This window comes from Podarcis tiliguerta (assembly GCF_965153285.1).
Source record: "Podarcis tiliguerta genome assembly, chromosome: 6".
Classification (NCBI taxonomy): domain Eukaryota; kingdom Metazoa; phylum Chordata; class Lepidosauria; order Squamata; family Lacertidae; genus Podarcis; species Podarcis tiliguerta.
In genome coordinates this window covers 69,267,850-69,294,924 of record NC_139539.1, presented here as the reverse complement: position 1 = coordinate 69,294,924, position 27,075 = coordinate 69,267,850, and the positions used below count along the sequence as shown (strand labels likewise).

General features: G+C 42.5%; 1 protein-coding gene across 5 annotated transcripts in view; it reads left to right on the top strand.

Moving 5' to 3' along the window:
* The first annotated feature begins 7,939 nt into the window (after positions 1–7,939).
* LOC310679589 (uncharacterized protein) overlaps positions 7,940–27,075 on the top strand; it is a 260,057-nt gene continuing 240,921 nt past the window's right edge. The window contains exon 1 of one of the 5 annotated variants that reach the window (XR_014512329.1): positions 7,940–8,586. Coding sequence is in view for 4 of the 5 variants with exons in the window: in XM_083445117.1 (XP_083301243.1) it covers positions 8,526–8,586 (61 nt within the window). In the remaining variant the exon portion in view is untranslated. The remainder of the gene's footprint in view (positions 8,587–27,075) is intronic. The other 4 variants (XM_083445117.1, XM_083445119.1, XM_083445118.1 and 1 more) reach the window with 4 other exon arrangements.

Below are 27,075 nucleotides of genomic sequence, written 5' to 3'. Positions count from 1 at the left end.
CTTGATCAAACTTTAGTACACACAGGATTGGACTATGTATCATCGGATGTTACCTTTAGACCCACAATTATTTGGGAGGGAAGTGGGTGGCGCTGTGGTCTAAACCACTGGGCCTCTGGGGCTTGCTGATCAGAAGGTCAGTGGTTTGAATCCACGCAACGGGGTGAGCTCCTGTTATTCTGTCCCAGCTCCTGCCAACCTAGCAGTTTGAAAGCACACCAGTGCAAGTAGATAAAAAGGTGCCGCTGCGGCGGGAAGGTAAATGGTGTTTCTGTGCATTCTGGCTTCCATCACAGTGTCCTGTTGTGCCAGAAGTGGTTTGGTCATGCTGGCCACATGACCCGGAAAGCTGTCTGTGGACAAACACTGGCTCCCTCAGCCTGAAGTGAAATGAGTGCCGCAACCCCATAGTTGCCTTTGTCTGGACTTTACAATTCTTTGGGATTATAAACCAGATTAATTGTCATATTTAAACCTGCAGCTAAAGTGGATGTATTAATTTGAGTTCTGGTTCTGCACTATACATGGCTTAACTTTAGCTCCATGTGCGTTCTGTACACTTTGTATAAAGTGAGGCAAGCAGGGAAATGCCCTTTAACCTTTCACTCTCGTTCGTCTCGCATGACCCAGAGTGAGCAAAAATATTTGCAAGACTGAAGATGCTGTCGCGAAAACATGCCAGCAAATCACATGAACTCTGTGTGCACACACACGAAATGACTTTTTGACCAATAATACTACATTCCCTGATTTAGGTCTACATGCTCAGTTATCTATCTTGCTGTTGCTACTCAGATTTCCTGGACATTTAGCAATTAGAAGAACACTGAAAGCCTTTTGCTCTCCACCCTCTCATTTAAAGAGAAGGTTGGTAATTGAAACCTAGAGTTTTTGAGTTGAAGCTGGGGCAGTGTACTAAACCACACAGCAATGACTGCTGTGTCATCATTCTTGGATTCCCATCTATTTCCTTCTGCCTACATGCTATATGTACTGATTCACTGGCTTGATGACTCTCACATCAGTCTACTGCAGTGTGTAAGAATTCACCCATTCAAGCAGTTGGCAAGAAGATAGGCTCCTTTTGATGGAGTCCAGGCGTCACTTCAAGATGGATTTAGAGGATGAGTCTATATGTTACTTGGATCCTGCATGCGATCCTACTTGTTGTCAAGTAGTGGTGTGATAGATTGGGCTCACACGCGACAGATAGTTAAAGGTGGATAACTGATGGACATTAATTGGTACCAGCTTGCAGTAGGTCTGATCAGGGACCACAGATTCAAGGTATCTTTTATTATACAAATTCATTTCACTGCTGTATATTAGAATACCACTTTCACATTACAGTGCATGAAGAGGGAATAATAAGGAGAGGGTGTGCGTATTTGAGAGAGAGATGTCTGTTGAACCACTCTCACCTACTGGGAATAGAGAGAACATATTTTGTCCTTGCTACAACAGTGTCCCCAAATGCAGAATTTTATTTTTCAACTTAGAGGTATATGGAAGCAAGCAAAGGATGTCTCACGCATGTCACAATGTTGGTAGCTGCAATCCAATCTGTATTTCAACACTACACCCAGCCCGGCTGGCCTCCATCGACCTGCCTATGGTATGACACCAGCATCGCTCTGCTGGTGTGGAGTTTTCCTTCCAGCCTTTGGATTTTTTGGCTGGGGGAAGTGCCACTAGTAGGATCCCCCAGGATCTGGAAAGTCCTGAAATTAGGCTTTCCAAGCATGGGAAGAAGAGGACCAGGGCTTTTTTCAGTCAGAACTCACTGGAACTCAGTTCCAGCACCTCTCAAGTGGGTGCCATTGTCATTATAAGAGAATAGCGCTGAGCAGCACTGTGCTGGCTCCTGAGCCAGCCTAGCTGCCACCATGTGGCGATATTAGGCCTAATATGGGCCAAACTGCTGCACCCATTCCAGGCTTGGACAGAACCACCTATCCTTACCCACAAATTTCCTCATTTTTACTTTATATGTGGAGAGGAAGACGATTGCACTGGCTGGTCCAACAACCCTGGTCTCCTTATGTCCTTTGACTCCAACCCTGGCCTTCATGCATTGAGACAAATGTAGGATGAAGGCCAGAGTTTAATCAAGGGTTCCTGCTGGAATACTGGGCTTTCAGAAGGAAGCTGAAGTTTTTCCAGATGCTCTGTGAGAAATAGTGTTCCAGGCATAAGTAGCTACTGCAGACACTAGCTACTGCAGCAGGAACAGATGTTTGCAGATGGTAGTCATCCGAAGTGGAGCAGGACGACACCAGAAATGCACACAGATCCACTTACTATAAAGATGATGTGTGGTTTCATGGGTTCGATTCCAACCGAGCCACTCTAATGGCCCTCTTTGAGCAGCCTCCTCCCTACCCTAACCATACCGTCAGGAAAGGCGAACCCTTAGTACATCCTAACTGGGATCAGCCCCCAAGGCTGGCTTGAAGGCACAACTAGGTCAGTAACTCATGGGATCAGACTGTTAGTACCCATCAGTGGAAAATATCTGAACCGGTCAGCATGGCTGAAAAGGGGGACATAATAAACATGCTCCCATTAATGTAAAGTCCCTTCGAGACTGTGAGAAGCAGTTATTTCCTGGTAAACACCAAAATGTATGTACAGTTTTTCTCTTCCTGGAATATTACTTTTCAGGACCATGTGATCTAGCTATTTCCACTGGCAGTTCTGAAATAAATGAAACTTAACATGTACAAACTAAGACAAAAACAAAATAAAGCTGCCAATAGCTTAAAAAAAGAACAACCTCACCTTTGCTTTCTTTCAAAAGGAAGGTCTTGAGAGCCAGTGTGGTGTAGTGGTTGAGAGCGGTAGTCTTGTAATCTGGGTAACGGGGTTCGCGTCTCCGCTCCTCCACATGCAGCTGCTGGGTGACCTTGGGCCAGTCACACTTCTCTGAAGTCTCTCAGCCCCACTCACCTCACAGAGTGTTTGTTGTGGGGGAGGAAGGGAAAGGAGAATGTTAGCTGCTTTGAGACTCCTTAAAGGGAGTGAAAGGCGGGATATCAAATCCAAACTCCTCCTCTTCTTCTTCTTCTTCTGATCACAGAAAAGTGCTTTTCGTGTTCATAAGGCCACTTTTGGAGATTCAATGTTGTTTTTCACTAAGTGAGAGAGTAGGAGGCATTTGAGAAGTTGACTTCTCTCCCATAACACGAGTGTGTTTAAAATAGTGGCAACGTGTGCTTTATGAGGAAATGAGAGAGGGCCTAAAATGCCCTTAATTTGTTTTTATAATAAATATCATTAAATGAAAATGTGAAGCCATATATTTCATATTTTTTTTTCCTGCTTGCAGCTTTGAATGTCAAAAAGAGAGAGAGCCATTTCATGAGATGGTTGAAAATAAGCCATTGCTAACAATGAAGTCACTATTTTATGGAAACCTGATCAACTTTCTTGGATAATTTGGGATATTGTAACAATATTTTTCAATGCAGGGGATCACTACAATCCAGGAACTTGAGTATGGAAGAAATGAAAAATGGTTACCATGGCAGTTCCAACTGGACATGGAAAACCTGTCTCCACCTTCAACAAACTAAGCACTTAATGTTCCAAACCCATATACTTGCTTTTATAAGTATGCAAGCTCCTTATATAGTATTAGTAATATGGTATTTGGGATGGGGGGGATGTAACCAGAGATACAATATCTCTGGTTAATTAAAAAATGGTTTGGGGGGGGGGAGAGAAAAGACCGCATGGAAAGTAGGGCAAAGGGGGTCCCTGCTATACCTTTTTAATGAAGTCTCGGTCGTTTGATGGCTCCTAGCCCCATTCTTCAACACTTCCACAAAAATGTCACATTCTTTATGGGGGGAAAGTGTGGAATGTGCCTTAACCACATCAAGTGCACCATTTTACAGTTCAAGTTCAATTAATTAAGCCTCTATTCTTCATGCATGACTAGCCATCTCTCACTTATAGACCCAAGGCGTAGCTCAAAGGGGGCAAGTCAGGAAGCCGGTAAATAAATATATATTAAAAAGAAAAGGGAGCATTCTCTGTGTTCATTTTTTAAAAAAATGTTACTAAAAAAAAAAAAAAACCCAAACAAAATCAGCACTTCTTTATATATATTAGATGCAAGCGTGCCCCTCAAAGAGGTTATATATGTTGTGGATTTGCAAATTAGGGACAGCGTATTACTGTGTCCCAATAATATGTGCTTTTGGGGGTTGGGGGGAGGAGGAGGAGGAATGGTTTTAATTGCAACAAAGAAAGGGCAACCTCCTTTATGCATGAAAAAATATCTGATTCTATATACTGAAGATAGAAAGGAGGTAATGTATGCATAACAGAATGAGTAGAATGAAGGAGATGGGGATCACCAGCAACTCCTGGCATGGATATATTAATGGGACTGGTGTGTGGGTGTAAATCTCGCCCTTAAAATATCAACATGTAGCCTAAATTTGCAAAGAATTAAAAAATAAAATGATCCATGACAGAAGCCACAGAAGGAAGGGGGTTGTCTAACAGTACGTTTCTGAACACAATTCAAAGTGGGGTGCTGACCCTTAAACCCCTAAATGGCATCGGCCCAGTATACCTGAAGGAGCATCTCCACCCCATCATTCAGCCCGGACACTGAGGTCCAGCTCCAAGGGTCTTCTGGTGGTTCCCTCAATGCGAGAAGTGAGGTTGCAGGGAACCAGGTAGAAGGCCTTCTCGGTAGTGGCGCCCGCCCTGTGGAACACCCTCCCATCAGATGTCAAGGAAATAAACAACTCTCTGACTTTTAAAAGACATCTGAAAGCAGCCCTGTTTAGGGAAGTTTTTAATGTTTGATCTTTTATCATGTTTTTAATGTTCTGTTGGGTGGGGTATTGAGATATCTACTCAAACAGATTTCTTTTAAAAAAAAGAAACTGAAACTGAGTTTTTCATTTGCTTTGGAACATGGACTAAACCTGTGGAAACATGTGATGCCTCCACATAATGGGGAAGCAAGATGATTCCTGATGGGCTGTCTTCTTGTGGATCTACCAGACATCCACAGATGGACACCAGCATATATGTGTGCAGGCAAAATCCTTTACTGGAGTTTAGTGACCCAGTAGCTCAGACCTACTGCGTAGTCCAAAGTTTTGGATTACAACTTCCATCATCCCCAGGCAGCATCACCCAAGGTCAAGGGTGAAAGGAGTTGTGGTCCACAACCTCTAGAAGACTCCGCAAAGGCTGCTCCTACCCTTGCAAACATTATCTACACATATGGAATACATATGGGAGTCAAGAGTTGGGACCAGGTGAGCTGGGTGAGCAGGATAGAGCCCCTTCTCCTATAAACCAACCACATAAAATTTTGTGTGAACTAGACCAATGCATCCGTGCTGTTCTCAATACTGTCATAGAGGCAAACGCTACACCTATTAGTGAGAATGTTCTTTGGACAAGAGGCGGTATGTGAAAACACTCTCATGATCTGTACCTATTTGAAGGGTTGTCCACCCTAAGACTGGTTTATGGTTTAAACCCCAAGAAGAGAGAACTGTGGCCTTGAGGTTGCCCATCAACAGTCTGTATCTGGACAGCAGACTTAACAAGCATATGGGTAACCTGCCATAGTTTTTCCATTATGGTGGATGTATTGCACTTCTATTTAAATTACAGCAATTGTTTCTAAATTAGCATATATCTCTCCACACACACACACACCATTTATGCAAATCTCTTTTCTCATTTCTCCTCTTTTTTGGCATTTTCTGAGTGGTCGCCCTATCCAATGTTCTTGTTATTCTAGGCAGTGCTGTTTTTGTAGAAAAAGAGGTGCCAGAACTCACCATAAACTCCTCCCTTGAATGGCAATGGCACCCATCTGAGAGGTGCTGAACTGAGTTTCAGCTGAAAAATAGCCCTGGTTCTGTGGTATAGTATACTGAGGCATAGACATCATGGCTAGTAGCCATTGAAGTCTTTCACCTCGGTCAGACTTTACACATTCTCCACCTATATCACATTTATCAAAATATATCCAGTGCCATGAATTAGTTTACGGGGCTGGAGTGGTAAAGGAGAAAAGTGTTGGTCATGGGTCCGCAAGAAATGGGTTCAAGTCTCCAGCAAACTATGGAACACAGTGGGAGGGCTTGAGCAAGTCAGGGTTGTAAAGACTGCAGAGAGAATAATTGGGTGCACTCTTCCCACCTTGGATCAAATCTATGCTGCCAGGTGCCATAAGAAAGCTGCAGAGATAGCGCAGGATAGTGCACACTCCAGAAATGATCTCTTTCAGCTTCTGCCTTCTGGAAGCAGGTACAGGGTTATAAAGCCTAGGACTAGCTGCCTGAGAAACAGTTTCTATTCAAATGCGATTTTGTTTTTAAACGCAGTGTAAGGAGTCTCTATGGGAGTATATTGTATTTAAAAATGGGGTATCAGAGTTTTTAGGGGGCTAACCAGGTTGGGATAGCTGGGATAGCAGGCTTGTTGGTTTTTGAATGTCTTATGTAGATTTTTTCAATTTCACTGTTCTGTATGGCACAGTGACAATAAAGATTGCTGTATCGTATTTCTTTGTCTGACAAGTTTTGCTGGTTAGGATAGTATGGATAAAACAGCCCCTTACATACTTCCTTGAGCAACTTGGAGGCAGGATAGGATACAACTGTGATCACGATTACATCAGCAAACCCCTAAAATATCCGGTAATATGCCTGCACTGATACGTTGGTAGCTTTATCTAGACTCCAATATGGAACGAATTAAGGAACGTACGCTTTATCGTATCATATTGGATGGTATCACAGAATGACTCAGTGTGTTCTTAAGTCAGGGGTTTGGGCTTACAGTTCATGAACTTCAGCGCCACCTGCCATACCCCTTTTGAAATCGGGGGTTTCTTTCAAAAGCAGATGGTGCTAAGATATTGTGTGTGAGTGTGTGTAAAGCAGGGAGTTTCTCCTGTTCAAATAAAAAACATCCCAAGATAAATTGATAAATCTCACTGGGCATACCCTGAAGAGTGATTTGGAGTCCAGCCACAGAATATGGTTAGAATTCTTGTCAAAAGAAGGTTGAGAGAATGAGAGAGAGAGAGAGACAGAGAGACAGAGAATAATTGTTTTTTTGGAAAACATTGTGAGAATTAAGATGTAGCATTCCTACATGATTAGTGGGAGGTGGGGGATATACTTCCAGTTCACCCAAGTTTATTCTTTCTCCTATGGCTGCTGTATGTTTCTTATTCCTGGCTGAGATTAACTCACTTCACAGTACTGTACATGAATGTCTGGACCAAGCCTCTCTTTTCTCTCGCTCTTTTCTCTCTCTCTGGACCTCTTGGGTGCTCCATAAAGTGCGTATTCAGGCTGTGCCTGTTTTTAGCAACACATCCCTATTACCTGAAGCAATAAAACCAGCCCTGTGGTTTCATAGAGGTGCATTACTAATGTGGCATCCTCCCTTTTTGGGGGCATGTATCACACATAAAGAACAGAGCCCCAAACTGCAAAGCCAGCCTGCGTTAGGATCCCTTCATAGCTTCTCGTCTTCTGCAACAAGTCCCTTACAAAGAAGGTGGCTAGGGTGGGGAAGGAGGTGCAGAATCTAGCTGAGCGGTTTGCTCCTGCAATTCGCAAGCATACCCCCAAACGATTAAGCCGACTTAATAAAGCAACAGTTCTTGAGCTTAGCATATTTTCGCGTCTGAAGCAGTTCCCTTCTTATTGCTGCTTTCTCCCCTCGTCTTCCTACAAGCAAGAGGGGGGCAAAGTGAAAGAAAAACAGATTACTGTAAATGTTGGCAGGGAATTCAATTTGCATCATTTTCTTAGAAGTCACATGATTTGGATTTCCTCTTGTTTATGATAGATTGCAAAGGCCTTCCAGATGTTTTTAATTCTCAGACTTTTTTTTTTAAAGGAAGGCAATATGATCACACACAGAGAGAGATATAGATAGATAGATGATAGATAGATATGACAATAGACAATAGACAATGAGTTAACATGCCACAGCAAGCATATCAGGCTGACACATATTTCTACGGATGACCACAGTACAGCGAAGCCAGGCATTTGCCGAAGACAACCAGGCAGACTGCAGGCGAAGGGAGTTGAAGGGGGCTGGGAGTGTACTTTCAGTTCCTGTTTCCAGTTGAAATCACCATCAGCCCCAGCCCCAGGCCAAGCCCACAGCGCAGCTCTATTGGTCTAGGTTGCGTTTACTTCCTGCATAAACATAAACACCTCTCAGCTGTATTGTTAAGTTGAAAGAAGCAGCTTGTTGACGCGGTGCTTTCTGAAGTTCGGAGCCAGGATATTGCAAGAGGGAGAGAGAGAGAGAGAAAGCGATGGCATTTTAACGGCTGCTCAACTGTGAAGAGTGTTTGTGCAGGAAATGCTGGAGGCCTGCCCAGTTTGCTGTGCTAGGAGCTGGAAGGAAACGCAACCGGGCAAAGGGACACCTGAATGAAGCCCCGAGACTTCACATGGGGGCAAGGCAGTTAGCATAAAAGGACATTGGCCAGGCACTGGAGGAAATTGGCAATGGACAGTGGTGGTGAACCTTTCAAAGTCCATCCTGACTCTGCCCCTCTTATCAATGCAGGTAACTCTCTGTTCTTCATAGACAAATGACAGGCTGCCTCTGACGCATATCTGTATGAATAAAGTGGGAGGAGAGGAAGGCCGGATCAAAGAAAGCTAACATTGTGAATGGGACAGGGGAGGTGTTTTGTGCTTCTTGAGCAGTGTTGTTTCCTTTTCTTACTACAGTTGTCAAAGCCAGAATCTCTGGGACACTGGTATCTGATGAAATGAATCTCTGAGTGCATGTAAGAAGAGTTTGTTATAAACTTTTTAAATATTTGCTTTGAAGAACACTGGGGTCCGTCAGATACTTATAGAGCCATTAGATGCTAATGGGGTCTCTAGAATGATGAAGTCTGCAATGAGAAGACATATCATGTTGTCTTTCCCTGAAAGACAATTTGCCCAGCACTTCTGACCTTCCCATGCAAAACCCAACTATGGGGTAATGTTGAATGGGTTCCCATGTGCATATGCGGTTCATGCAGGACAACCACTGTGTGACAAGAAACATTCATACCATACATTTAAAGCATTGTGGCACCACTTTCAACAGTCATGGCTTTCCCCCAAAGAATTATGGGAGCTGTAGTTTAAGGGGTGCTGTGGGTTGTTGTTGTTGTTTAGTTGTGTCCAATTCTTCGTGACCCCATGGACCAGAGCACGCCAGGCACTCCTGTTTTCCACTGCCTCCCGCAGTTTGGTCAAACTCATGCTGGTAGCTTCGCGGACACTATCCAACCTTCTCATCCTCTGTCATCCCCTTCTCCTTGTGCCCTCCATCTTTCCCAACATCAGGGTCTTTTCCAGGGAGTCTTCTCTTCTCATGAGGTAGCCAAAGTATTGGAGCCTCAGCTTCACGATCTGTCCTTCCAGTGAGCACTCAGGGCTTATTTCCTTCAGAATGGATAGGTTTGATCTTCTTGCAGTCCATGGGACTCTCAAGAGTCTCCTTCAACACCATAATTCAAAAGCATCAATTCTTCTGTGATCTGCCTTCTTTATGGTCCAGCTCTCACTTCCATACATCACTACTGGGAAAACCATAGCTTTAACTATACGGATCTTTGTTAGCAAGGAGATGTCTCTGCTTTTTAAGATTCTATCTAGGTTTGTCATTGCCTGTGGGTTGTTAGGAGAACCCTATTCCTTTCCCAGAGCTACAATCCCCAGAGTTCCATGTGAAGAGGGATTGGATTGCTAAACCACTCTAGGAATTGTAGCTCTGAGAGGGGAGTAGGGGAAATGCTCAGGAAATGCTGGTGTATCTGAAAGAGCTGGGTAAAGATGGCCATAGTTCCAAGGTGTGATGGGACCACTCACTCTGTCAACAGCACTACCCATATATAAATTGAAAAGGTTGATGGCAATATTTCCAAGTAGCTTTAAATAGGTTTTTTAGATCTTCCAGCATGGATGTTACCATGGGATTATTGGAAGGTGAAGGATATTATCTTATGGATGGATAACAGGAAGAATGTAAATGCATCATTAAACAACCGGAGCCAGGGAAATGACCCTTCTGTGCCCCTCTTCAGCCATATGGTACCTGTAGATACTGAACATGTGGCAGCTAGCCCCACCCCCTAGTTTGGGACATTTGTGTTGTGCCCATCATCATCATCATCATGGTGGCACCGGTGTGTACCTGTGTCAGTGTGATGGTGGTGGCCACCAATGTGTATGGATATACATGCATGGGGCTTTCTCCTTGTGGATGGGGATGTTGAGCAACCTGAATTTTCATCTCCATGGAGGAAGCGCTGCATGCAAACATCCAAATGTGCCCAGGAACCCCTTGGCTGTTGTGTGTGTTAATATGTAAGGTACAAGGCATCTTCTCATGAATGTCTTCACACATTGATTAACAAATGCATGAAGAGGGCTTCTGGGTCTCTAAAATCCTATAGGTGACTTTTAAAAAGCAACCTTTTGAAAAGAAATAAAATGTGACCCATTGGTTATACCAGTTTCAAAGCATTTCTGCTGCTCCACAGCACAACAGTGTTTGTGTGTGTGTACTAACACATCTGCAGCAGCTGTTTCAGGTCCCCAGAAGTAAATCAGCTCTAGAAGTTAGCCTGGGAAGTAATGGATACCAAGGAAAATGTGGCTGGTGTTCAGCCGAGAACCATAATAGCTCTGGAGATACTGTTGCCATCCAAACAGAGAACCAGCAACCCAGGATAGGTGTAGATTTTTTTTTGAAAATGCTTATAAAGGTGAAGAGGCTTGTATTGCTATCCAACAACAACAAAAGCAAGTTGTGAGACAGAGGGAGAAATTCTGGTTGCACACCTGCATTTGGGTATGTCTATGGATGGTTATTATTAAAATTGTGAAGCAAGTATTTAGGAAAATTATGCAAAGCCTGTTGAAAGACAGTTTTGCAGTTATTTGTGCTGCAGGCATAATAAAATATTTGAGCCTTGTCCCACCTGTGGTGAAATGGAAAATTAGCAGCATGCTGGCATTGAAAGATAACTTAAGGAAGCAAAATATTTGGTTCCGATCTTCTGGTTGGCGTTATGATATATCCTAATTGACAGTCACTCGACTGGGGATGAGCATGCTATCTCTGAGAAGGCCAGAACCAATTCAAATGGAGCAGCTATTTGTTTTGGATTTGAAGGCCTGAAGTTACCTGCAAAGCAGATTTGAGTATTTTGATTGGCTCTCAGCAAAGTCATAGTGAGTATTAAGGAGCAAGCAATTCATCGGGATGTTAAAGATGGGCTGCAGCTTCTCCACCAACTGTAGTCCAATGCTGTCTAAGCTGAGCAGCTGAGTTAATGTTGTATGTGCTGGGGAGTGCGGCATTTGTTAGCAAATGAACGCCAGAGGAGAATCCATAGCATAGTGTTTTACAGTGCTTGCTTTTCATTTAGAAGTACCAGTTGAAGCAAAATGGTCAGCACTGGGCTGGCAGACTACTGGTCTGACTTGGTTTAAGGTACCTTCTCCATCTTCCCCTCTCTATTAGGAAGGTCACTTGCTTGTTGCCACAAAAGACAAGAGACATTCACATAACATGTTTTATATGTGTAGATGCACACTGAGGAATAATTACTATAATTTAGACATAATACATCAGACCAATGGGAAGAAATTTGACCAGGTGACCTGTGTGCCTGCTCAGGTGCTAACCGTCGATGGGTAGCTTCTTTGCTTTCCCTCCTTTGGACATAAACCAAACATAGACAGGAGAACCCTTTAAATAACAAGCGGTCCTTTGTAAAATAGTGAAATATACTCGGAGGATGCAGGGATAGCTTACTCTCTGCTTCCATTATCAACTCTGTGTGTGTTGTATACAAGCTGCACAAGTGTTATCAGGTGCAAAAGAAAGAAATCAGGGAGGCATTGCCGAGTTTAAAACTTAAGGTGTATGTTTGGCATGTAAATAAAAGTACTAGTTTGGCTTATATAATTGTTTAGGACAGAGGCGCCAATTTGCCCCCAAGATTGAGGGGGCCCGACATGCGTCACACGACGTTGTGACATCTGGAGGAGCCAGTCACTGAAGCTGCGATTTGTGGTGCAATGAGCACTGGGGGCCCCAACGTTTGGGGTGTGTGTGTCCAGCCCCTTTCCAACAAATATTGAGGGGGGCCAAAGACACCTTGGCACCCCTACAGTTGGAGCGCCTGCTTTGCCTTGGTCATGCTAAGCTAGTCTGCTGCCCTCAGGTGTGATGGATGTTCCTGGTGTTAAAGTAGGATTAGCTTGTTTACATGCAAGAAGGGGGAAGTGTTTCATCTTTTGCCTCAGGGAGAACCATACCTTGGTGCCTGAGGAAAGAAGCAGAAATCATTGGAATGCCTGAGAAGTCTAAGAAAGGGGAAGTCACTGAGAAATGTGGGTGTTGCACTCTTTTGAACCACTGTCCTGAGGGGAAGTGGCTTCAGAAAGCCTTTGCCAACTTGGTGCTGCCCAAATGTTGCTGAAATACAATTCCCATTATCTGCGGCCATTGGCTGTGCTGGTTGAGACTTATGGGAATCGTAGTCCAAACCATCTGGAGGGCACCAGTCTGGCAAAGGCTGGATTCGGGTGCTGCTATGAGAGAATCAGGAGGGTGTCAGGAGAAGCGTATGGTTGGAGTTTATCTCCCCGCCTAACTGTATGAGAATTCTGAAAAGAACCATGGATTATGGCTCCCAGTACGTTTCCGAGCACAATTCAAAGTGCTGGTGTTGACCTTTAAAGCCCTAAACGGCCTCGGCCCAGTATACCTGAAGGAGCGTCTCCACCCCCATCGTTCTGCCCAGACGCTGAGGTCCAGTGTCGAGGGCCTTCTGGCGGTTCCCTCATTGCGAGAAGCAAAGCTTCAGGGAACCAGGCAGAGGGCCTTCTCGGTAGTGGCGCCCACCCTGTGGAATGCCCTCCCATCAGATGTCAAAGAGATAAACAACTACCTGACATTCAGAAGACATCTTAAGGCAGCCCTGTTCAGGGAAGCTTTTAATGTGTGATATTTTAGTGTTTTTTGGTTTCTATGGAAGCTGCCCAGAGTGGCTGGGGAAACCCAGCCAGATGGGCGGGGTACAAATAATAAATAATAATAATAATAATTATTATTATTATTATTATTATTAGTAGTAGTAGTAGTAGTAGTAGAAAGGAACAAACTGATTACCAGCCTCTGCTTGCAGCCTTGCATCTTGCCCGCTATCCTTTTCTCAAGAAGTGGACACAGATCTTTTCAAAGAAGCCGAGTCTCCTTTTGTGAAGTAGGTGGTGCAACCTCATTTGATAAAGGCGACTTCATCAAAGGAGAGAAGTGCTGCCATCACTTTTCCTGGTAATGTGTAGAAGATTAAATTTACCCTCCCTGAGAAAATGAACGCTATAAATGTCATGGGTGGGGAAGGGATGCAATGATGATTTCAAGCATTAACCCGATCTTCATCACAACTGATAGCAATGAATATATATATATATATATATATATATATATATATATATATATATATGCAGAAGCTGTAAATAATGCTTAGTGAACTGATTTCTGATACTTCCCACTTCTTGAGAAGTGGATGACATTGAGTATTGCGTAAAATGTACTCACACTGCAGAGGTTCAGCAACTGCACAGCGCAAGATATTTCGGCAGGGATACCTGTGGGAGTAGTGTCATCCTCCTCCCCTCACAATTCATGCTACCCCTGAGAATAGGGGCAGGGGGATTTGTGGGAAACTAGCTGACGGATCCATCAAAGAATATTTATTTGTTCATTAATTTATTTTATGAACATTGCACAAGTTATACACAACGCTATTTTACTGATCACCCTTTGTTCAGAGTTTACAGCCCATGACTTGGTAGGAAGTGTAGCTCTGCCTGGTTTTGCCCTGCATTTGGTGTTGCACTGCAGCTGATTGGGGAAAAAATAAATCGGAAAAGCAAAGCATGTTATTTAATTTCTGGTTGAGTCCATAATTCTAATGATTTCTTCTTCTTCTTCTTCCTTAAAATAAAGGAATGATTTACAAAGGGGTTGATTGGAGGGTAGAAAGAGAGAAAAGTCTACACTTCCCTTCGTCCCTGCTCAGTTAAATCCATCATTCTGAAGTAAGCTGAAGGGCAAAGTATTCACATGAAAGTCATTTCAGAATTTTGGTCAATAGTTCTAGTGTGGGCAGCATGCAGTTAACAGTAGACTCAACAGTAGCACAGTGGCAGGACACATGGTCCCTAACCCATTCTCTGGTATCTCAAGTTCATAGACAGTAAAACTGGGAAAGACTACTGCCTATGACCTTGGAAAGCCATTTTCAGAACTAGAAGAACCAATGCTCTGACCTTCAGCGTAAGTGAAAACATGGCAAGTGCTAGATAGTCAAAATAGGCTCTTTCTGGTTCGTGCCACTTTTGTATGTCCTGTTTCCACCTTAACCAGCAATTAAACTCATCTTTGTGCACACAAACACCATATTTAAATATGTTTTTATTTGTACATTGGGGTACTTTTATACGTACGTAATGTTTTAATAATATAAATGTTTTAAGTCTTTTTTTACCAATTCAGTATATTTTCTTTTAATTGTCAAATAATTCTGTGTACATTGCAGCAGCCTTTGGCTATGTGCAATAAAACTGACTGAGACTGAGACTGGCATATTTAAATATGTATTTTCAACATATTTGCGCTCAAAGTGTGCTAGTTTCTAAAATGCATTTTGATCCAGTTTTTGACCATTCAGAGAAGTGCAAAGTATAGTGGACCATTAAGTTCTGATCCACACATTAGTTTGGGAAGCGCAGACCAGGTCAGTTTGTATCAGAATTCACAAAGATGGAATTCCTCAAACGCATCCCTCATACTGGTTGCTGTAAAACACTGTCATTTCGTCAGACAGATGTAGTTTTTGTGGACCAAGCTGGGAGAGGATGTGGGAAAGAGTCTCTCTCTTCCAGTTTCCTTCTGCTGCTCTATGCATTTCTGAAGGGAGAAAATGGTAGCTACCCTCACCACTTCATGACCAAGATGGCATGGCGGTGGTGGGCATTCAGAGGCTTCATAGATGCAGGGGGGCGAGGGATGTGCCTATTGGCAACCTGTTGGCATTAGGGACCTTTCCTTCTCATCCTGGAAAGTGCATGGATTGAGGGTGAATGAATATACAGAGCACCACTTCAGTCTGGTGCCAGATTAATGATTTGCTGGACGTAGCAACTCCACGTTGACCATGTTCACAGCTTTCTAGCCACACTGAACCAACACTGTTGAATCTGACTTCCACCCAAGGCCTCAATTAGGATGCCGAGAGTTTGCATGCCTTTCTTGCCCACAATCCTCCAACATATTATTTATTACGTTGTTTTCTCCTAACTCCCATATCAAATGATTGCTTTCAAGAGAAAGATTTATTTAAATTCCTAAGTGAAGTGTCCTTCTAATGAAAACTCTGATCCTGCTTCTAGCAGAGCTCACGACAGTAACTCAATAGCTCCTTGCTTTCTTTTCCCTAATTCTTAAATGTTTCCCTTCCTCTTTCCCTTGTGGGATAGGTGAGGAAAGCAGTTGCCTCCGCTGCTCATTGCATCACCCACACCCCTCCCCAAAATAGATGGCTATTCTTATAATTTTGAATCCCAGCCCAGTTGGTGGTTCCTGGATTTCAGGCACTGAATATGAGTTCAGCCCTTCTAAATCAATCACTCTGGAAAAATATTTCTGTCAAAAGGAAATATTTTCTTGGCATTAAGGACTTCCTGGTTATTATTATTATTTTAAGATTCAGTGTGTATTGTGTGAGAAGTGAACACTGGCATAAATGGATTTAATATGTAGAAAAATATTAAGCCATCAGTAGTGCCTTTCCTTCTGGGACAACTTTACCTTAAGGTAGAGTGCAACTGTTGCTTCAGGCCGAAGATTGGGAATGCAAATTTAGGGATGGATGAATCTATCAATTTTGGTTTCTCTTAGTTTTTCACTTGGCCAGTTTTAAACTTAGTTGTCCACATTCCCATATTAGTTTGCATTTTGGTTTGGTTTGGTTTGGTTTTTTTGTTTTTGTTTTTGTTTATTATTATTATTATTATTATTATTATTATTATTATTATTATTATTATTACTGAATTTATATACCGCTCTATACCCGCAGGTCTCAGGATGGTCCTCAAGAAAATTCACCAGCATTTCAGTTCAAATTTATCCCAATACAGTGGTACCTCGGTTTAAGAACAGCCCTGTTTACAAACGATTACGAACTCCGCAAATCTGGAAGTAGTATCCCAGTTTGTGAACTTTACCTCAGTCTAAGAACGGAAGCCAAACAGTGGAAGGGCACCGGCAGCAGGAGGCCTCATTAGGGAAAGTGCACCTCGGTTGAAGAACAGTTTCAGTTTAAGAACGGACTTCCGGAACGGATTAAGTTCGTAAACTGAGGTACCACTGTATACATGTTTTTGTATACAAATGGATCCTGAGGCAACATACAATCAATCAATAGTAACAACATGATAAAATGTAATGGAACATCACAAATGCAGCAAAAATCATGTAGAACAATTAACAAATCATCAGTGAAACAGTTATGATCTATAAAACACTGTCAACAAAGCGACAACTAAAAATTAAGCTAAACATCACATTTAAAGCAAAAGTCCTGTTATATATTTAACAAATCAATACAGCATTTATAATCTATAAAACAATGTAACAACATTAACAAAATAGCAAAAAACTAAGCACTGTTAACTTCACGCACACACTGCCCACATACCCTATGACTCATAATCTTTCCCTGTATTCAACTCATTAAAGTACCCATAATGCCCGTGGCAGCAACCTGCTTCCAAGTTATAACAGTAATTCAGAATACCAAAGAATACCCCTCCCCAATTCTCCAGCTGTGAAGGGAAGATTCTTTTTCATCCATAGCCTTCAGGACACATGGATCCTATATGAAGGATCATACACACATGGATCCTATTTGCTGCTGCTACCCAGCCCTAACCTCCATGACTTGACTATAACTTCTGCATGGCAGCCTAAACCCCAGTGCATGCTGGTTAGGAACACGCGCCTCATCTTTTTTGAAGATTCCATGTCCAGAGCCTACAAGTATCAGTGTCTGCGGGTACATTTTGGCCCAGTTTGACCATTCTGCATCGGACTATATTGTTATTAGAAGAGAATAGCGTGGAACTCAATAGTCCCTTGGCTCAAATGGAATCATAGAATCATAGAGTTGGAAATGACCCAATGGTCGTCTAGTCCAACCCCCTGCAATGCCAGAATCTCAACTCAAGCATCCCTGAAAGATGGCCATCTAACCACTGCTTAAAAACCTCCAAGCAAGGAGAGTCCACAACCTCCCGAGAGAGACTGTTCCACTGTCAAACAGCTCTTACTGTCAAAAAGCTGTTCCGTATCTTATTCAGAATCTCCTTTCTTGTTACTCGAAGCCATTGGTTTGAGTCCTACCCTCCAGTAGGGGCCAGGACTCGAACCAATGTAAATATTTTAACAAATAAAATTAGAAATAACTTCAGCTGGGTTTTCATTTCATTGCAGTAGGCCTTTTTTTTTTTTTCCAAAATGCAAAGCTGAAAATGAAATGTTTAGCAAGGCGTGATGAAAAAGCACAGGTTCCGGGGGCTGTTTAGCAGTGCTGGAAGTATCCTTGACGTATGTCACGCTGGAAGGGGAGCAGGACAAAAGAGAGATTAGGTGCTGCTAAAAACCGGACAAATTGTTACATTGAGGGCGGGGAGAGGGAATTAAAGGGGCGTTTGAAAATGTGACGCACTATTGTGGACAGTCTGTTTGGATGGATACAGGTGGCAGCAGACACATCCTGCCCATATCACTATATAAACAGTGTATCTGGAAGGAACTCTGCCTTCAAACAATCAAATGGCAATAAAATGGGTGTTGCTGTGGCTCGGAAAACAATTTCTGAGGAAAGATAATGGAAGGAGAATGACATCTTTTTTTTAAAAAAAAGAAGAGCAAATAATTTACGTCACCCATCCTTTGGTCCAGATCGGTTCCCATGCAGGAGTTTTCTCCTGCCCCAAAGGGTAAGACCCAAACCAAGGGATTCAAGTTATAAGGAGATTCTGATATCAGGAGGAACTTTCTGAGGGTAAGAGCTATAGTTGGACGATAGCTGGACTTCAACATCACAATATATCACTAGCTAAATATTGCGATATAACAAGATATTCCAATGTCTGAAATAAGGATGGAGCTATGTAGAGACATTGGCTGGCTTCACTGTTCTTCCTGCATCGTGAACTTTCTGAGGGTAAGAGCTAGAGCTGGGTGATGGCTGGACTTCAACATCACAATATATCGCTAGCTAAATATCGCGATATAACAAGATATTCCAATGTCTGAAATAAGGATGGAGCTATGTAGAGACATTGGCTGGCTTCACTGTTCTTCCTGCATCGTGAACTTTCTGAGGGTAAGAGCTAGAGCTGGGTGATGGCTGGACTTCAACATCACAATATATCGCTAGCTAAATATCGCGATATAACAAGATATTCCAATGTCTGAAATAAGGATGGAGCTATGTAGAGACATTGGCTGGCTTCACTGTTCTTCCTGCATCGTGATTTTTGACAGTGCCTGCTCTTGTGATTTGCTGCCCCCTAAATGAGGAGGAGAGCTAAGCCAGCAGCGTTTAACAGGTGCTGCAGGAGTCGAGAGAAGCATTGGCTGGCTTCACAGTTTCCCCCACATTGTGATTTTTGCATAACACACACTGTCACACATTCACAATATATTGCCAGGTATCACAATATGGACTTCAGACAGGTTTTGGATGATATATCGATATATTGCCTTGCCCTAGTCTTCTTCTTTCTTCTTTGGCGATCACTCGTACCTGAGTAAGATTGTCTTCCATAAACACGGTTTTAACAATGAGTCCGTAAGTGACTGTGGAGGCCAATTCTGGACCCACACGTCCTTCCACAGTGGGGACATTGGTTTCCGGGCAGAAGTTGATCACGGTGTGGATTTGCCAAGCGTGCCTCCCTCTTAGCACGTTTCTCCCTTGTGTCATGAGTTCGAGTGTCTTCAAAGCCCATGACACTTTTGGTAAAGGCTGTTCTTCAATTGGAGTGCTCGTAGACAAGTGTTTCCCAATTGTTGGTGTGGGTGGCGCTGTGGGTTAAACCACAGAGCCTAGGACATGCCAATCAGAAGGTTGGTGGTTCGAATCCCCGCGACGGGGTGAACTCCCGTTGCTTGGTCCTTGCTCCTGCCAACCTAGCAGTTCGAAAGCACGTCAAAGTGCAAGTAGATAAATAGGTACCACTCCGGTGGGAAAGTAAACGGCGTTTCCGTGTGCTGCTCTGGTTCGCCAGAAGCAGCTTGGTCATGTTGGCCACATGACCCAGAAGCTGTACGCCGGCTCCCTCGGCCAATAAAGCGAGATGAGCGCCGCAACCCCAGAGTCGGCCATGACTGGACCTAATGGTCAGGGGTCCCTTTACCTTTACCTATACTGCCTTGAGACAGTCTTTAAACTTCTTTTGTTGTTCACCAGCATTACACTTCCCATTCCTTAGTTGGGAATAGAGTAGTTGCTTTGGAAGATGATAATCAGGCATCCCCACAACATGACTAGACCAACAAAATTGATGTTGAAGAACCATTGCTTCAACACTAGCCCTAGTAAGAGCTGCTTGGCAGTGGGATTGACTCCCTTGGAATGTGATGGGTTCCTCTTCCTTGGATGTTTTTATGCAGAGGTTGGATGGTCATCTGTCATGGGTGCTTTAGTTGAAATTGGACTAGATAACCCTCAGACGTCCTTCCCAGCTTTGCAACTCTGAAATTCTATGACTGTTAAAAACTTACTTCAAATCCAAGTCTAATACATTATCCAACTGTCATTATGAAATACCTGCAAAGCTCAAACATATCTATCCATAAACAAAAAATATTCACATCCAAGTAACTCCAAATATACAAAATAAATTAAAATGAAGTCTTAACATTTAGATTAAGGTTCTGTTTGGTATGGAAGGCTGCAATCCTATACATGCTTACCTGAAAGTAATCCCAACTGAACACAATGGGGATTGCATAGAGATGCATAGGATTGTGCTGTTAATCATAATTTATGAGGGGAAATGCATGTAAAAATTTGAAACGACTGATTGCTTTTTTTGCAGTCAAACCGTATTAGCAAAATGGGGGAACGTGGCCACTGAGTAAACAGTCGGAGCATTTATTGACCAGTAAAGATGTCAGTTTTTCATAAATTGGAAGATAATTAAAAGAATCATTTCTAGAATGAAGGAACAGGCCTTTCTTAACATCTCACAAGTGCTGAGAAAGCAAAGCCTGTGAAGCCTTTTTGCTTTGAATTCACTTAGCTCTTACAGTAATACTGTAGTTAATGATTTCTGGAAAGTGGATCCCTGTTTGAATGAATATGTTTTTGCTCTAAACATTGAGAAATCACAGGTATGTATTGCAAGCAGTGGGTGAGCCAACTAAGTCTGCCGAAAATAGCTCTTTAGTGAGTAATGCGAAGGAAAGGAGACCCTTTCTTCCCTCCAAAGCTGGAAACGTTCGTGTATATGTCTTACTCACTGACATATTTAGCATGCAAATTATAGTAGTCCCTTTTTACACTTTGCATTTCATTTGATAAATGCCATACATTATGCACTTTGTAGTAACTTCCTAAATTTAGTTCCCAATAATAATTCTCACTGAGATTGCAACAAAGAAATGTGAATGTTTAAGTGGTGTATAAATAAATGAAAAGAATAATAATAAATAAATAAAACAGCAAACAACAACAACAACAACAATTTATTTATACCCCGCCCATCTGGCTGGGTTTCTCAGTTTCCAGCAGAATATTAAAATACAATAATTCATCAAATATTAAAAGCTTCCCTAAACAGAGCTGCCTTCAGATGTCTTCTAAAAGTCAGGTGGTTCTTTCACATCTGATGGGAGGGCGTTCCACAGGGCAGGCACCACTACTGAGAAGATCCTCTGCCTGGTTCCATGTAACTTCGCTTCTCTCAGGGAGAGAACTGCCAGAAGGCCCTCAGTGCTAGACCACGCTCCTTCAGGTATACTGGGCCAAGGCCATCTAGGGCTTTAAAGGTCAACACCAACACTTTGAATTGTGCTCGGAAACATACTGAGAGCCAGTGTAGATCCTTGAGTACCAGTGTTATGTGGTCTCGGCGGCTGCTCCCAGTCCCAGTCTAGCTGCCCCATTCTGGATTAGTTGTAGTTTTTTTGGTCACCTTCAAAGGTAGCCCCATGTAGAGCAAACATTTAAATATGAAAAAAAAAATCCTTAGAGGTTAATCTGAGCTATAACCTATAAGTTCAGACAGTATTTAATCATAATTCCTAACTTTATTTCATTCCAGCACCCCTGAGAACAGTGGGTGACATAGGAGCCAACTCCTAGTGACTGAGATTCATCTGGCCTCCCCAATAAAATATTTGAGGGGGCCTCCCCCTGCAGGTTGATGGACATTGCCATTCAAATGGTGTGTGTGCACTGCTTCTTGTGATCGGTTATGCGTGGTGGGGCTTATCAGCCCCCCCCATATTTTATTCAAGTTGCATACCCTCCAACATTTCTCTGATGAAAATTGTGACGTCCTATTCCATAATAATAGCAATAATAATTTTATTATTTTTACCACATCTATCTGACTGGGTTGCCCCAGCCCTTCTGGGCAGCTCCCAACATATATAAAAACATAATAAAACATTAAATGTTAAAAAGCTTCCCTATACAGGGTTGCCTTCAGAAGTCTTCTAATGGTTGCATAGGTACTTATCTTCTTGGATCAGGGGCCACATAACTCCATGCCCTCCAACATTTCTCCAATGAAAATAGGGACAGCCTAAGGAAAACTGGGACATTCTGGGATCAAATCAGAAACCGGGATGGCCTTTGTAAATCCAGAACTGTCCCTGGAAAATGGGGACACTTGGATTTCCATAGGTCTCCAGACCCTGCCTCTCCAATTCATTTGTATCGCTCACAGTGGATCACAACAATTACACACAACACAAGGCTACAGACAAAATAAAACAACATCATAAAAGCAGAAACAGGAACAGCAGATAAAACCATGGTCTGTAGTTATAGTCTCTGCAAATGGAAAAGAAAAATACATTTTTGCCATATCAGTAAAGAATTCCATAAGACACATCAACCACTTTCAACATTTCTATTGCTTCTGCATATCGTACTGAATTTTAAGTGAGTGGCCAAGGCAGCAAAAAGTTTTGATTCTTTACTCTTTGCCTCCCACCGTTAAAAAATTTGGATATTTCCCTCTCACTGTTACACACTTCATTGTTGATAATTGATTAAGAGTGGGTGAGGATATTAGTGGATATCGACTAAAACACTTACCAGTTTTTCAAAGAGAGTTGACGGAAAGGGTAGATTTTCTCGATAATCCTTTTAAAATTAAAATACAACACGGGTACATTATGGTTAAGGGACATTAAGGGTTTTACTGAAACTAGTTCAAGCTGGGCAATTCGAAGAGCAGCTGCAACTGGGAAGTTAACTTCCTTCAGAAAATGTGCATATTGCCACCATTGCTAGAGGAAACCCAAAAGGTGGAAAGGTCATTTTTGTCCTGATAACATCACCTTTTTTCAATAATTATGGAAGTATGCCGCTGATTTAGACCAGTGTTCCCCAAATTTCTGGTGGCTGAGGCTATATACACATACATACATGCCCACACGATGGAGAAGGATCGGTGAATTTTGGTTTTCTCACTCTGTCATTTTTCTAATCTTAAATTCAGTTATCGACATTTATCAGAATGTGGCTTTCAAAAACGGAAAAAAATTCCTTATGGGATTTCCACCAGCATTCTGAAAATTAACCAGCATTTTAGTATGAATTTATCCTAATAAATACATTTTATATGCAGTTTTGACCGATGTACACATTTTTGCAAGCAATTCCCCCAAATATAATGAATTTTTGTACACATTGAAAACTACATCGCAAAATTCAGCTAGATGCGAATTTCAACAGTTAGCTGTGGTTGTGTTTGCATGTTCTTCCCCAGAAAGTGCAAATTTGATGGATTTGACTTTAAATTAGTTCTGAATCAAGTTTCTCCTCCATTTCTAACACACACACACACACACACAAACATGCATATTTGAATTATAGGCTGAATTAATTCTTAAACCCCAAAGGATTGAAAAGAGGCAGCCTTCTTCCAGAGCTGTTCCAGAGAAGTAGCTTTGTGAGTTTGTTGTTGCAAAGAGTTGTGTGGCTCCATAGACTACCAAATTTATAATGACATAGGGCTTTGTGGCCCAAACCCCATGAAATCTGCTGTATGTATCCAATGAAGCAGACTGAACGCCATAGAAGCTAATCCCACAATTAATTTAGTAGGGTCTTTCCATGCAGGTATCCATTGCCGGATTCATGCTCCTTTATTTTTAAATAGCATCCATGCACCATATCTATCAAAATTCCAGACCATCATTCCCCCCATTTATTCCATATTTACCGTTTCCACAGGAAAAAAAATAAAATCTGATTAGTTTTAAAATCCTATTGCAAAGGACCCATTTGCAATATCTGAAAGACCCATTTATAACAATATGGTTTTTTCCCCAGGAAGCCCCCTATAGATTTAAAGTGCCACAGGAGTCTTTCTTGATTTACCTCCGGAGCAGTGATTCATGCTTAGGTTCCTGCTGTCCCTGTTATTTAGGGCCAGTTCTAGTTTTGTGGTATCTGTCCCGATGAATCAGTCTCCCTGTTTCATCTCTATTTTTAGAGGGGTGCAAGGCCTCAAGATTTGCCTTGTATCTGTTAAAAAGAAAGAAAGTAAAGATCTGTTTCTGAGCCTCTCTGTGCTATGTCTGCTTTGTTCTGTGTTTCAGGTTCTCAGCTGCTGTGTGTAAAGACAAAACTCTGGTCCCTTTTCAGTATAATGGGGAATCTAAAAAAATCTATTAACTATTGAGCAAGGTGGAATGAAATATATATGCATATACAAAAGCCCTTCCTGTATAACTGCAAAAAACAAGTAGGTTCAGGGGTTTTGTGGGAAGAAGTAAAGGGATTTTCTCCCCTCTATAATCCATGAAGAGGGTTGGAGAGAGGGCCTAGCTCTTGTTGTTCCTTACCTTAAAATAATGATGAGGTTGCCCAGTGATATGCACAGCCATTATGTGAATAGCTAGGTTGACCAGGTGCTCTGTCTTACAGAGGACTGCTCTCTAGCTGAAGGGGTCCACCAGACTGATTGATTGTATTTTTTTGTGCTGCTTTCCATTCAAATGAACCCCAAAGCAGCTTACAACGAATAAATAACAATAACATAATAGAACATCACGAGCACAGCATGAAGCATATGATATAATTAACACGTGATCAGTAAGATGGTTGCAATCTATGAAATTCTATTAACGAACCAGCAACAAAGATATTAGCTGAACATCATGAATGCGGCATAAGTCATTTAACGATGAACAGACCAATAAGGCATTTATAAACTATAAAACAGTGTTAACAAAACAGCAACTAAAAAAATAAGGCAGCACAACCGGTTCTCCCACACTGGGCACTGGGCAGAGATAGTCCTGGGAAGTACTTTCCCATCTACAAGAAGGAGGCGTAAGGGCTCTGACAGGGTCCTAGAGTCCTTCTGTCTCCTTTCCAAAGCCTAGTTAGTGCTTGCCCAGCTTTGGGAATATGGTAGGAGGGCTCTAGGACCCTGCTGAGCCCTCATGCCTCCTTCTTGAAGCCTGGTACGGCGCGAGGGCTGGGGGGCTCGCCAAATTTTGGTTTAGCTCAGGGCACCATAGTTCCAAAGTCCACCCCAGTATCAAAACACTTAGGTGGACCTCAGGTTTTGCAGAAGTACAAAAAACCCCACAGTTATATTTTAATGTTGTATGCAGTGTTAGACTTGTTTTAGAGAGGGGGTATTCCACAGTGGAGTCAAAACCTTGAGGAACATCTAAAGAACAATAGAGAAAGGCTGAGACCTTTTCTTTATGGTGCACATAAACACTGACAGCCAGTGTGGTGTAGTGGTTAAGAGGGGTAGACTCGTAATCTGGTGAACTGGGTTCGTGTCTCCGCTCTTCCACATGCAGCTGCTGGGTGACCTTGGGCTAGTCACACTTCTCTGAAGTCTCTCAGCCCCACTCACCTCACAGAGTGCTTGTTGTGGGGGAGGAAGGGAAAGGAGAATGTTAGCCGCTTGAGACTCCTTAGGGTAGTGATAAAGCGGGATATCAAATCCAAACTCCTCCTCCTCCTCCTCTTCTTCTTCTTCTTCTTCTTCTTCTTCTTCTTCTTCATGGTAGGAAGCCAGTTGTCTACTCAAGTCACCTCTGCCAGATCAGATGCATATGTGCATCTTTGGCCCCAAATATGGGCTCTATGCCCTTAGTATAAAATTCTCCCTATTGGCCGTGTTCACATTTCAGCAAAGAATGAGTCTTAGTCTTGTTGTTCAGGAACAAGCCACCCATAGGAATGAGCATGAATGAGTCACCTCATTCGATAGCAATTTGGAATGTTTACCAATTGTTGCCCGGGATAATTTGCTGCCTATAAGTATATATGGTACACATTTTACAGTCAACTGTAGGAGGCATATATGAATGCCTTAATTGAATAACTGGTGCAATTAACTGATCAATGGCTTAAGTGTATAATAAGTATATATGGTACATTTGGAGCATACCGTGACAGGCATGAATGCCTTAATTGAATAGCTAGTGCAATTAACTGATCAATGGCTTAAGTGCATATTAAGTATAGAGGTGTGTTAATCAAAGAGTCCCAGTTCCTGGATGTTCCTGTTCCTCCACTTTCCTAATTCCGCTCTTTACACACCAGTAACCATTATACACATAGTAATGCACCTATTAAATCAGCGGAGGTGGAGAGCGGAGAACAGAGAACAGAGAAGGCATTTGTTTGCTTTTAGCTAGAACATTAAAGAAGCTGAATGTTGCAGGCTGTCTTTTTCTTTCTCTAGAAGAAGGAGGCAGCTGGAGCAGGACAGGAGGTGCCTTCACTGTGTGGAGTGGCAGAGGTTCTCTGGAGAATAAAGGCCTTTGTTTCTGGCAGTGTACAGTCATACCTTGAAAGTCGAATGGAATCCGTTCCGGAAGTCCGTTCGACTTCCAAAACGTTCGGAAACCAAAGCACAGCCAATTGGAAGCTGTGGAAGCCCCGTCAAACATTTGGTTTCCAAAAATAGTTTGCAAACCGGAACAGTCACAGAACACCAAAATGTTCGAGAACTAAGCTGTTCAAAAGCCAAGGTGTGACTGTATTGAGATTCTGCAGCAGAGCTTTGTGGTGCTTACAACTTACCTTCCCAATTAACTTGGAACAGCTAAAGCAAAAACTCAAATTGCAAGCCAATCTGATTGAGGATGGTGTGAAGGATGTATAAAAGGGGAGACCAAAGGCCAATTGTGGTACAGTAAAAAATAAACAACCTACTGACCCCCTGGCACAACTGCCCTAAGGGTAGGAGGGTTAGGTAGTGAAGGAAATGAAGACGTCCTTGAGGGAAAGGACACAATGCCTTGTATACAACACACCAGTTCTCCAGACAATTGGCCCAGGTTGGCCATGTGATTCCACTCATACCCTCCCCTCAAGATGAAGTCTCATGAGGCTTCCACCGTCATCAGACATGCCCCCATCAGAAGGATGACAATGTCTTAGGGCTACAGTATGTTTCAGATGGGGCCTAAACACAACCTGCCACCTGCCCAGCACAGTCAGTCTCCAACATTCCTCAAATAAAAATGGGGACATTTCTCACTCCTCACTCCAAGTGACACTCCTTAACTCCCCATTTTTGTACCCCACACCCACAGAGCATTTTCTATCAGCAGAAGGGTGAGTGCCCCCACCGCGCCAACAGAACACACCCACCCTATGCTGTCCTGAGAAAACCCCTTAATTCTGATTTTATTTAATGATGATGATGATGATGATGATGATGAAATAATAATAATAATTTTATT